General features: G+C 45.6%; 1 protein-coding gene across 2 annotated transcripts in view; it reads left to right on the top strand.

Annotated features, from left to right (window-relative positions):
* The window catches only part of LOC144491379 (uncharacterized), a 448,762-nt gene that overhangs the window by 399,516 nt on the left and 35,741 nt on the right, over positions 1-13,505 (top strand). For both annotated transcript variants that reach the window (XM_078209111.1, XM_078209110.1), the window contains exons 8-9: positions 782-976; positions 2,696-2,875. In XM_078209111.1, coding sequence (XP_078065237.1) covers positions 782-976; positions 2,696-2,875 — 375 coding nt within the window. The remainder of the gene's footprint in view (positions 1-781; positions 977-2,695; positions 2,876-13,505) is intronic.

Here is a 13,505-nt window from a genome sequence, read left to right as displayed (position 1 = left end):
TTATCCAGTAATTTGAACTAAGAAGTTTCAGTCAAATTATACAGGTGTTAGATTTTAGCCATGATTTTAATTTGAATTTAGCAACCTCTGATTACGATTTGAACTGTATTTGCTCGAGCGATTTCCCAGGAACAGGGCATTGTGATGTCACATGGAAACTGCTTCACACGAATCACAGGAAAAACACAGATGACTGGAAGGTCCCGAGTACAAATTCATAAATGGTTTCAAGTAACTAGGTAAATGACAACTTTGATGATGGTTTACAGTGAGGATGGCTGGCAGAGTTATTCTCTCCTTCAGGTTGTTGCTAATTGATGGTCATCATACAAGAAATGGAAATGGAACTTAGATTCACAGAGCATCCTTATATGTAGGAAAAGCAGCGCCTTGCTGAGGCACATGGTTACAAAAAGGAGGCTGCGCCAAAGAAATCAATGTTAGGAAAGATGGTCAAAGAGGTGGGTTTTAAAAAGGGATCTTAAAAACGGAGAAGCAGTATAAAGATTTAAGGAGGGAATTTTAGCAAATAATCTAGTTGGCTGAAAGAATATCTGCAATGGTGGGGTGAAGGGAAAGTGACTGGTGTACAAGAGGCTCGACAAACTCAGGACTGGGAGCTGAAGGAAGTTTTAAGAGGTGATGAAATGACTAAGGCCAGCATTCTGGGGCAACCCTCCATCACCCACACACAAACATTTCAGATCTTGCTATGAACACAGCTCCAGCTGGAAAGACTGTAAATTAGATATAAAATTACCTTTCCTTTTTGCTCCTAAAGTTGTGGGTCAACCAGGATGAACCCATGGAAGAATATCCGCTCAAGGTCGAGGATGGAAAACCCGATGATGCCAACAGTGCCAACCGCCGCCTTGCTACAGGTCAATCAAAGAAAGACCAGATGCGGACCAATGTCATCAGTGAGATCATGAGCACAGAGAATGATTATATCAAACATTTAAAAGATATCTGTGAGGTAAGGGTTGCGATAGCACATTACAAATGTACCATTCATTTGCGGGCTTCAGAGAAAATGGTTTCTGCTCAAGTACCAGTCATTTTATATTTCCCATTACAAAGCATAATATTAGGAATATGGAAATACTGCTTCATAGATTTTCAGGTTCCAGATTCTTCAGAGGGGTCGGCATAATTTCAGCCTCATCCTACATTAAGTCTAAACTCTTAATCTAAGAGACTGGCAGTCTGGCCAATGCACATAGCATTTTCAGTGAGCAAATACTGATTGCCTGAGGTTGGAGGCTTTGGAATGTCCTTCACCAACCTGTGCAAAACCAGACGTGGATGAGACTGATACCAATATCGCATAAAAGAGGAGCAAAGTTTTTCTTTGTGTGCTGACATTCATCATTCTGGATGTGCACACACGTGAGAAGCGCAAGTTAAGAAAAAAAGTAGTTTTTTTTGGGTGAAGCTTCTTAGAAACAGTGTTGCTTCAATATTAATTACATAGGAAACCGGTTAAAAAATATTTTCATAGCCTGGATGTTGTACCCTTTTATTTGGACACTTTAGCTTTGAGAATTGAATAAAAGATTTTCATTCTGAACTGAGGATAATTGGGTATTTTGTTCAGTTGCAGGTAAAGTCCTTAAACAATCTTTAAAGTTCATATCTGACCTTGATATAAGTCTCCCCAACCCCATGTTTGTATAAGTTTATCATCTTGAGTTGATCCAGAAAACAATTTCTTTCCTCAGCTGACTGAGATGAGGTGAGGAGAAATTTCTTCACTCAAAGGGTTATGAACCTTTGGGATTCTTTACTGCAGAGGATTTTTTTTATTATTATTAATTCTTGGGACATGGGCATTGCTGGCTGGCCAGCATTTATTGCCCATCTCTAGTTGCCCTTGGAGTGCAGTTGAGAGTCAACCACATTGCTGTGGCACTGGAGTCAAATAGGCCACACCAGGTAAGGACGGCAGATTTCCTTCCTTAAAGGTTCTTTAGTGAACCAGGTGGGTTTTTCCGACCATCAACAATGGTTTCAGGATCATCAGCAGATTCTTAATTCCAGATATTTTTTATTGAATTCAAATTCCATCATCTGCCATGGTGGGATTCAAACCTAGGTCCCCAGAACATTAGCTGAGTTTCTGGATTAATAGTCGAGCAATAATACCACTAGGCCATCGCCTCCCTCCTAAAGGATTGTGGATGCTCCACGGTTGAATACATCTGAGGCTGGGATAGAAAGATCTTTGGTTTCTCAGGAAATTAAACGGTATGGGGAGTGGATGGAAAAATTGAGTGAAAATCCAAAATCAGCCATAACCATATTGAAGGACAAAGCAAGTTCAGTGGGCCATATAGTCTCTTCCTGTCCCTATTTCTTGTGTTCCTTTTTCCGGGTGTCGTTTCCCTCCTTTTAAGGCATGTGTTCCAAGTGGTCCTGTTATCTCTGATATCTTGCCCAATTGGCCATTGCTCATATTGACCAGGATGAACCTATGTCCAACTATTCTGTGGAATGACTTGTTTCAGTATCAGGGGAAGAACTTTAATAGTACAATATTAACTGGCATGGATGGCTCTACAAATTTAAGGTGGCCATGAACTTGGGGCTGAGCACTATATTGTGGCTGGAACAAATATGAGGGAGTTATCCATTAAGCTGTAAGTGCAGGACTCATTCTGCCACACCTCACCCTGGGATTTTCTTTGTTCGACAGGGTTATGTTAAGCAGTGCCGAAAAAGAACAGACATGTTCACAGAGGAGCAGTTACGCACCATCTTTGGAAACATTGAAGACATTTACAAATTCCAGAAGAAATTCCAGAAAGGTCTGGAGAAGAAGTTCAACAAAGATCAGCCCCATCTGAGTGAGATCGGTTCCTGCTTTCTTGAATATGTGAGCAGTTTTGGCCATTCTTCTAATTGCAGATGACATTTGTGATTTGCTTTTGTAAATTTGATTGATTAATAACCATTTCACCATAAGTGTTTGAATCAGAGGCACTGAGATATTGCAACAATTCAAGAAACAACTTGCATTTACACAGTGCCTTTTGCGGCCTTACAACAGTTTCGTAGGCAATGACGTTCTTTTGAATGGAGCAATAACAACTTCCATTTGGATAGCACCTTTAATATAGTAAAATGCCTCAAGGTACTTCATTAAAGTTTGCTACTGAGCCACGTATATTTGAACAGGTAGCCAAAAATTTGGCCAAGGAGATGGCTGTTAGTGAGAATCTTGAAGGAGGAGCGAGGGAAGTAGAGAGACAGAGATCTGTGGTTGGGGTGGGGAGGTAGGTTCCAGAGCAGGGAACGGAAGGCATGGCCAACTGCTGCGAAGGGGAGAAAATCAGGGATGCACAACTGGAGGCATGTTGGCTGGAATTTTCCAGCGCCTCCCCCAAGCGATGGGCTGACCAGCCATTGAAATCTCTGTTCACGTTGGCGACACCAGAATACCCCGCTGGCGTGAAAGGCTGGAAAATTCTGGCCGTAGATGTTGGTAGGACTGATGAAGAATGGGTGGATTTAAAAATAAGAATGGGAATTTTCAAATTGAGGTGTTGCCATTGCCAGTCAGTGAGCATTGACCTAATGGGTGACTAGGACTTGGGGCAAGTTAGATAAATAAGGCAGCAAAGTTTTGGATGGCCTCAAGTTGACAGAGAGTCAACTTGAGGCCATCCAAAAAAGTATCATAATTGTCGACTCTAGTAGTAATAAAGGCAAGGATGAGGCTTTCAGGAGCAACTGAGCTGAAATGGATGCAGATCCGGGCAATGTTGCTGAATTAAAAATCTGCACTTTTGGTGATGGAGAGAGTATGTTCAACTCAAAGGCAGAAACAGAAGCTAAGGAGAGCGATAGTGGTGGGTGGGCAACAGATATTTTGGTATCCTTAAAACTGTTTCAATAAAGGACACACGGTAGCCAATTTGCACTGCCAACAGCAATAAAGTGAATGGCCAGATGTTGGCCTGAGTCTTCTGAGCAGCGGCAATGCTGGGTGTGAAGTTTCACCCGACCCAACGCTTCTGCATATTTCCTCCAGGATGTCACCTGTCAAAGAATTGCACTGCACAGCATTCCCGATGGAACTCCATTGGAGCGGAGTAGCCTCGAAGGAGAAATGACATCCCCCACCCCCTCTTTTAGAGCACTGGCTGCCGTATTCTGCCTTTGAGTGTACATTAGTGAATGGGTGAGTGGATTAATGAGTGGATGGATGAGTGGGTAGGTGAGTAAGATGGAGAGGTGGTGAGTAGGTAGTTGAGTGGTAGCTGGGTCAGATCTGGGTAGTAGTCAGATGATCAGGGTGGGGAGGGTAGTCAGGTCAGGAGGTGGTCGGGGCAATCAGGGGTTGGGTCAGGGAGGGAGGGATATTTGAGCCAACATGGAGCAGTGGTCGGGGGGATGTTTAGAATGTGATCGGGAGTGGGGGGTGTAGTCCAGTCTGGGGAGGGGTATTTGCTTGGGTGGGAGGGGCATAGTTTGGTAGACAGAACTGTCAGGTGGCCGGGGGTTAGTCAGATAGCTGAGGGTTAGTCAGATTGGATTTGGAGGATAGTTAGGTTGAGGGGGGCGGGAGGAGTGCGGTCTGGTCAGTGTGTCGCCAGCTGGTCTGAGTTGTGTTTAGGTGGTTAGTAGTAGTCAGTTTGAGGGGGTATCCTCGGGCTTGGGGGATGGTTGGGTTGGGAGTGTAGTCAGGTTGACAGAGCACCATTCACTCTATGAGATTGTGTAAACATGTTGTGCGTTCATTTATTTAGACTAGTGTTAGGAAAAATTTCCTAAATTGGGAGTTCAGGCACTGCAGGTCCTGGGAGGCCTTCGGACTAACGTATATGCACCAGCTGGGGATGGGTCACACATGTGTGATTGGCATCTTTCATGTCTTCGTGTTGGGAACTGGCCCTGCGCACATGTGCAGAAGGAAGAAAAGAGAAAAGAAGTAAAACAGCATGAAACTGAAGATCAGGTGACCTGAAGCAGGGTGCAGTTCGAGAAACAATGTCCTGGAGAACAGGATATAGTGAGGAGGACAGGGAGTGGTTCTCAACACTTAAGGCCCTAAACCAGACAGGGTCAAAGACAGTGATTGATCTCATTGAGTCAAGGTAAACAATAGGAGCAGCGAAAAAGAATTAGAGAGACAGCTGCAGGGAGTAGATTTGAAGCAAAATGAGCTCAAGAGAAGTCCTAAAGGTCTGAAAGAGCAGCCAAAGGTTGGTGACTCTGTACTTTAAGCCGTAAGGGCAAAGATACCATTTTTGGAGCAGTGGTGTTCTGCTTGGCACAGCCAAAGATCTGAAAGCGTGCTTGGAAGGTGAAGTGTCAATGTACGTGAAGACCAAAAGGAAAGGAACCATTTACATGGATGATCTGGAGGAGGGGACTGAGTGTAGGGTATCAAAGTTTGCTGATGACATGAAGATGAGTGGAGGACGCGGAAAGTCTGCAGAGAGATTTGGATAGGCTGAGCGAGTGAGCGAGGATCTGGCAGATGGAGTATAACGTTGGCAAATGTGAGGTTATCCACTTTGGAAGAAATAATAGTAAATTGGAATATTATTTAAATGGAGAAAAATTACATCATTGCTACTGTGCAGAGGGACCTGGGGGTCCTTGTGCACGAATCGCAAAAACTCAGTCTGCAGGTGCAGCAGGTAATCAAGAAGGCGAATGGAATGTTGTCCTTTATCGCGAGGGGGATAGAATATAAAAGCAGGGAGGTCTTGCTGCAACTGTACAAGGCACTGGTGAGGCCGCAACTGGAGTACTGTGTGCAGTTTTGGTCCCCTTATTTGTGAAAGGATATATTGGCCTTGGAGGGAGTGCAGAGAAGGTTCACCAGGTTGACACCGGAGATGAGGGGTGTAGCTTATGAGGAGAGATTGAACAGATTGGGTCTGTATTCGTTGGAGTTTAGAAGGCTGAGGGGTGATCTTATAGAGACATATAAGATAATGAAGGGGCTGGATAGGGTAGAGGTAGAGAGATTCTTTCCACTTAGAAGGGAAACCAGAACTAGAGGGCACAGCCTCAAAATAAGTGGGGGCCGGTTCAGAACAGAGTTGAGGGGGAACTTCTTCTCTCAGAGGGTAGTGAATCTCTGGAATTCTCTGCCCATTGAAGTGGTGGAGGCTACCTCGTTGAATATGTTTAAATCACGGGTAGATAGATTTCTGATCGATAAGGGAATTAAGGGATATGGGGAGCAGGCAGGTAAGTGGGACTGATTCGCTTCAGATCAGCCATGATCTTGTTGAATGGCGGGGCAGGCTCGAGGGGCTAGATGGCCTGCTCCTGCTCCTACTTCTTATGTTCTTATGACAAGATTGAAACCATAGAGGGGAACCTTCTGGAAGCCATCTGAGTGGGAACAATGTTTGAAGAGAATTCTAAAGAAAGTTCTTCAAATGTGGAGATTCGAAACCCTTGTGAGAAAGACTGAGCTGCAATGACACTGGTTGGCTCAGATTGTGACAAGCACCTGGGTGGGTTGTTGAAAAATCCATCAAATCTGCTTTGGTCACATCTGTCAGTTACATTGGAGTGTGGTATGCCTGACCACAGTTTGTAAGTGAATTCACATGTGCTGCACACTTACTCTGAATGTTAGAGTATAAGACACATGATTAATTACTTTACCTTTCCAAATTTGTATGTGTTTGTAAAGTTCTCGCTGAGGTGAAGGAATAGTGGATATTTGAATAATTTCCTTGTGTTTGAATTGAAATCTTGCCAACCATTTTGTCTGGTGTAATATAGTTCATTTTTCTTGTTCAATAAATGTTTTATTCTTTGTGTTAAAAGTTAATCTGCAAATTCCTATGAATTTGTTCAGTAACTTACCGTCATGGTTTATTAAAAATAAATAAAATCTATCAAGCTAGGTTTTGCTCTGGGATCTGGCTTGTCCAGTGGTAGCATCAGTTGGAATTGTAACACTGGGCATCTAAGAACAGCTAAATATACCAGGGCTAAAGACATCAGAGGCAGGATCGTGCACTGCATTCTGTTTATGGGCCAAAGTGAAACTGAGACTGGGTCAAAAGATGCTGCTATTTGTTAAAGGCACATTACAACAGCAACAGCAATCCCAACACATTTGCAGGACCCCAAATCCAGTATTATCAATGTCTTCACACGTGTGGGACTGTTATTTTACACCTCACACTCCTGAGATCATTGATGGATTCAACAGTGTTTCCCCTCACTTACCAAGTGGTATTTAAAACAAAAAAATATCCTTTTTAGCTATTTAAATGTAAGGAGAGAAAATAAGGATAATGTAATTTGAATGTGATTGAGTTATTTTCATGAGAAAAATAAAATCGAAGATGTATGGTGCAAAAAGCAATGGTACCTTCCTGGAGTATGTCATGACATAAAAGAGCTGGTATCTTATATATGACAGTAACAAACAACTTTGACCTCAAGATTTGAATATCGTGGGTGGAAATTTATGTCGCCAAAGTCAGTTGAATGACTCACCGCATTTTACAACCTTGTTCCTGCTGTGATAGGGCTGTAAAATTCCACCCCATGGTGATTACAGGTTATGTCATGATGTTTCCTATTTATGATGTGGAGATGCTGGCGTTGGACTGGGATAAGTACAGTAAGAAGTCTCACAACATTAGGTTAAATTCCAACAGGTTTATTTGACAGCACTAGCTTTCGGAGCCTCAAGCTCCTTCTTCAGGTGAGTGAGGACTTGTGTTCACAAACAGGGCATATAAAGACACAAACTCAATTTACAAGATAATGGTTGGAATGCGCGTCTTTACAAGTAATCAAGTCTTTAAAGGTACAGACAATGTGAGTGGAGAGAGGGTTAAGCACAGGTTAAAGAGATGTGTATTGTCTCCTGCCAGGACAGGTTGTGAGATTTTGCAAGCCCAGGCAAGTCGTGGGGGTTACAGATAGTGTGACATGAACCCAAGATCCCGGTTGAGGCCATCCTCATGTGTGCGGAACTTGACTATCAGTTTCTGCTCAGCGATTCTGCGTTGTCGTGTGTTGTGAAGACCGCCTTGGAGAATGCTTACCCGAAGATCAGAGGCTGAATGCCCGTGACTGCTGAAGTGTTCCCCGACTGGAAGGGAACACTCCTGCCTTGTTGAGCGGTGTTCATTCATTCGTTGTCGTAGCGTCTGCATGGTTTCCCCAATGTACCATGCCTCGGGACATCCTTTCCTGCAGCGTATCAGGTAGACAACGTTGGCCGAGTCGCAAGAGTATGTACTGTGTACCTGATGGATGATGTTCTCACTTGAGATGATGGCATCCGTGTCGATGATCTGGCACGTCTTGCAGAGGTTGTGTGGTGTCGGGGTCACTGTTCTCCTGAAGACTGGGTAGTTTGATGCAGACAATGGTCTGTTTGAGGTTGTGCGGTTGTTTGAAGGCAAGAAGTGGGGGTGTGGGGATGGCCTGGCCGAGATGTTCGTCTTCATCAATGACATGTTGAAGGCTCCGGAGAAGACGTCGTCGCCTCTCCGCTCCGGGGAAGTACTGGACGACGAAGGATACTCTGTCCGCCGTGTCCCGTGTTTGTCTTCTGAGGAGGTCAGTGCAGTTTTGTGGCCCATCAGAACTGTTGATCGATGAGTCGAACGCCATATCCTGTTCTTATGAGGGCATCTTTCAGCGTCTGGAGGTGTCTGTTGCGATCCTCCTCATCTGAGCAGATCCTGTGTATACGGAGGGCTTGTCCGTAGGGAATGGCTTCTTTAACGTGTTTAGGGTGGAAGCTGGAGAAGTGGAGCATCGTGAGGTTATCCGTGGGCTTGCAGTAAAGTGAAGTGCTGAGGTGACCGTCCTTGATGGAGATGCCTGTGTCCAAGAATGCAACTGATTCCGGAGAGTAGTCCATGGTGAATCTGATGGTGGCATGGAACTTGTTGATGTTATTATATTGAGGTGCGAATTTGGTCCCCATGGCTGTTCCGTGTGTCTGGTGTGTCCAATATGCCAACATCTTTATGCACAGGTTCGAACAAGACCTCTTCACTGCACAGGATCTTCAACCGATGCTATACACTAGATACATCGATGGCATTTTTTTCCTTTGGACTCATGGCGAACAATCATTGAAACAACTATATGATGACATCAACAAGTTCCATGCCACCCTCAGACTCACCATGGACTACTCTCCGGAATCAGTTGCATTCTTGGACACAACCTTCAGGAGAACAGTGACCACGACATCACACAATCCTGCCACAGCAACCTCTGCAAGACGTGCCGGATCATCGACACGGATGCCATCATCTCACGTGAGAACAACATCCACCAGGTACACGGTACATACTCTTGCAACTCGGCCAACGTTGTCTACCTGATACGCTGCAGGAAAGGATGTCCCGAGGCATGGTACATTGGGGAGACCATGCAGACGCTACGACAATGAATGATTGAGCACCGCTCAACAATCACCAGGCAGAAGTGTTCCCTTCCAGTCGGGGAATACTTCAGCAGTCACGGGCATTCAGCCTCTGATCTTCAGGTAAGCATTCACGACACACGACAATGCATAATCGCTGAGCAGAGACTGATAGCCAAGTTCCGCACACATGAGGACGGCCTCAACTGGGATCTTGGGTTCATGTCACACTATCTGTAACCCCCACGACTTGTCTGGGCTGGCAAAATCTCACTAACTGTCCTGTCTGGAGACAATACACATCTCTTTAACCTGTGCTTAACCCTCTCTCCACTAACATTGTCTGTACCTTTAAGACTTGATTACCTGTAAAGACTCACATTCCAACCATTATTTTGTAAATTGCGTTTGTGTCTTTATATGTCCTGTTTGTGAACACAAGTCGTCACTCACCTGAAGATGGAGCCTGAGGCTCCGAAAGCTAGTGCTGCCTAATAAACCTGTTGGACTTTAACCTGGTGTTGTGAGACTTCTTACTGTTTCCTATTTACCCAGTAGTGCTGTAATAATTATTACATAAGAAATAGGAGCAGAAATAGGCTATTAGGCCCTTCGCGTCTGCTGTGCCACTCAGTAAGATCATGGCTGAGACTGACCATTTATCTCCGCTACACATTCCTTCCCACACTATCTCCATATTCCCTGGTTTCCATAGTATCAAAAACTTTATTGATCTCTGAATTGAATATAATTCATGACTGAGCATTCACAACTTCCTGTGGTAGTGAATTAGAGTGTGAGCTATAAGGGCTTTGGCTCACAGGGCTTAGGCTGAAAGGGCGAGGCAAGGAAAGTTATTTTTATCCAAACCTATATAGGATAAGGGTAACTATGAGTGATAGGCCAGTTCGGTGCTTCCGGTGTGGGATGTGGGAGTTCCTGGAAACACCTAGCCTCCCAGAGGTTCACATTTGTGCCAGGTGCGTGGAACTGCAGCTCCTGAGGGACCGCGTCACGGAACTGGAGCTGCAGATTGCTGACCTTGGTCTAGTCAGGGAGAATGAGAGAATAATTGACATGAGTTATAGGCAACTAGTTACACCGGGGCATCGGGAGGAAGGTCACAGTTAGGAGGAGTAAAGGTCAGAAGGGTAACGTACCAGAGAGTATTCCAGTGGCTGTCTCTCATAATAGGAAGGGCTCGGCGACAGGTGTGAGAGGGGAGGGGAGTGAGCAATTAGAGGAGGGGTCACCTGTGGTTGTCCCACTCCAAAACAAGTATATTGTTTTGGATAGTGTGGGGGAGGATGACTCTCCAGGGCAAGCCACAGTGACCAGGTCACTGGCACACAGTTAGGCTCTGTGGCCCGGAAAGGAAAGAGAGGGGTTAGGAGAGCAATAGTGGTGGGGGATGCGTCGGTTAGAGGCACAGACAGGCGATTCTGTGGGTGCGAACGGGACTCCAGGATGGTAGTCTGCCTACCTGGTGCTGGGGTCATAAATGTCTCCGAGCGGATAGGAGGCATATTAAAAGGGGAAGATAAAGAAACGGATGTCATTGTACACATTGGTGCAAATGACGTAGATAGGAAGAGCAGGGGGATCCTACGAGAGCAATTCAGGGAGTTGGGAAATAGGCTAAAAAGTAGGGCCTCCAGGGTGGCCATCTCTGGGCTGCTCCCAATGCCTCGTGCCAGTGAGGCTAAGAATAGGGAGTTAGTACAATTGAATGCTTGGCTAAAGGACTGGTCCAGGAGGGAGGGCTTCATTTTCCTAGATCAATGGGAAGTTTTCAGGAGAGGATGGCACCTGTACAAGAAGGAAGGGTCACAACTAAGTTGGAAGGGCACGAATATCCTGGCTGGGGGTTTTGCTAGTGCAGTTCGGGGGGGTTTAAACTAGTATGGCAGGGGGGTGGGGATCAAAATATTAGGTCTACAAGTGTAGAGGCTGGGGACGAGCTTGGGGCTGGGACAAGGCTGGCAAAGAAGAAGAGCACTCTGGGGGAGGATGACCTCACTGGGCCTGGAGGTCTGGAGTGCTTATACTTCAATGCAAGGAGCGTAGCAGGTAAGACAGACGAACTTAGGGCCTTAATGCTCACGAGGAATTTGGATGTGGTTGCGGTGACGGAGACTTGGTTGAAAGAGGGACAGGACTGGCAGCTGAATATTCCGGGGTACAAGTGTTTTAGGCGAGACAGAGGAGGGGCCAAAAGAGGTGGGGGAGTAGCAGTATTAGTTGGAGAGCATATTACAGCGGTGCAGAGGGAGGACAATTCAGAGGGGTGGTGTAACGAGTCACTCTGGGTGGAGCTTAGAAACAGGAAGGGCGCAGTCACTATGTTGGGGGTGTACTACAGGCCCCCCAACAGCCCAAGGGAAGTGGAAGAACGGATATGTCAGGAGATACTGGATAGGTGCAGGAAAAATAGGGTTGTTGTAGTGGGAGACTTCAATTTCCCTGGTATAGACTGGAAATCGCTGAGAGCAGGGACTCTGAATGGGGAGGAATTTGTAAAATGCGTACAGGAGGGTTCTTTGGAACAATATGTAGATAGCCTGACTAGAGAGGGGGCTATACTGGACCTGGTACTGGGGAATGAGCCCGGTCAGGTCTTCAAAGTTTCGGTAGGGGAACATGTGGCAAATAGTGACCACAATTCTGTTAGCTTTAGGATAGTGATGGAAAAGGATGAGTGGTGTCCCAAGGGTAAGGTGTTGGATTGGGGGAAGGCTAACTTTAGTGGGATTAGGCAGAAATTGGCAGCTCTTGATTGGGAGAGGCTGTTTGAGGGTAAATCCACATCCGGCATGTGGGAGTCTTTTAAGGAACAGTTGTTAGGGCTGCAGGGCAGGCATGTGCCTGTAAAAAAGAAGGATAGGAAGGGTAGGATTCGAGAACCGTGGATAACCAGGGAAATTGAGGGACTGGTCAAAAAGAAAAGAGAGGCGTATGTTAGGTCCAGGCAGCTAAAAACGGAGGGAGCTCTGGAGGAGTACAAAGAAAGTAGGAAAGAACTCAAACGGGGAATTAGAAGAGCAAAAGGGGGTCACGAAATGTTCTTGGCAGACAGGATTAAGGAGAATCCCAAGGCATTTTATTCATACATTAGGAACAAAAGGGTTGTCAGGGAAAAAATCGGACCTCTCAGGGACAAAAGTGGGGAATTATGCTTGGAGTCCAAAGAAGTAGGGGAGATCCTAAATGAATACTTTGCGTCGGTATTCACAAAGGAGAGGGATGTGTTGACTGGGAGTGTCTCGGAGGGGAGTGCTGAACCGTTGGAGAAAATCTCCATTACAAAGGAGGAAGTGTTAGGTTTGTTAGAGAATATAAAGACTGACAAATCCCCAGGGCCTGATGGAATCTATCCAAGGCTGCTCAGGGAGACGAGAGATGAAATCGCTGGGCCTTTGACGCAAATCTTTGTCTCGTCACTGGACACAGGTGAGGTCCCAGAGGATTGGAGGATAGCTAATGTGGTCCCGTTATTTAAGAAGGGTAGGAAGGATAACCTGGGTAACTATAGGTCGGTGAGCTTGACGTCCGTGGTGGGGAAGTTGTTGGAGAAGATCCTTAGAGATAGGATGTATGCGCATTTAGAAAGGAATAAACTCATTAACAATAGTCAGCATGGTTTTGTGAGAGGGAGGTCATGCCTCACTAACCTGGTGGAGTTTTTTGAAGAAGTGACCAAAATGGTTGACGAGGGAAGGGCCGTGGATGTCGTCTATATGGACTTGAGTAAAGCGTTTGACAAAGTCCCTCATGGTAGGCTGGTGAAAAAGGTTGGATCTCATGGGATAAAGGGGGAGGTGGCTAGATGGGTGGAGAACTGGCTTGGTCACAGAAGACAGAGGGTGGTAGTGGAAGGGTCTTTTTCCGGCTGGAGGCCTGTGACTAGTGGTGTTCCGCAGGGCTCTGTACTGGGACCTCTGCTGTTTGTGATTTATATAAATGATCTGGAAGAAGGTGTAACTGGGGTGATCAGTAAGTTTGCGGACGACACAAAATTGGCAGGACTTGCAGATAGTGAGGAGCATTGTCAGAAGCTACAGAAGGATATCGATAGGCTGGAAATTTGGGCAAAGAAATGGCAGATGGAGTTCAATCCTGATAAATGCGA

This window comes from Mustelus asterias, chromosome 3, assembly GCF_964213995.1.
Source record: "Mustelus asterias chromosome 3, sMusAst1.hap1.1, whole genome shotgun sequence".
In the NCBI taxonomy this organism is placed as follows: domain Eukaryota; kingdom Metazoa; phylum Chordata; class Chondrichthyes; order Carcharhiniformes; family Triakidae; genus Mustelus; species Mustelus asterias.
The sequence above is the reverse complement of the archived record's forward strand: the minus strand, read 5'-3'. Positions and strand labels throughout refer to the sequence as shown.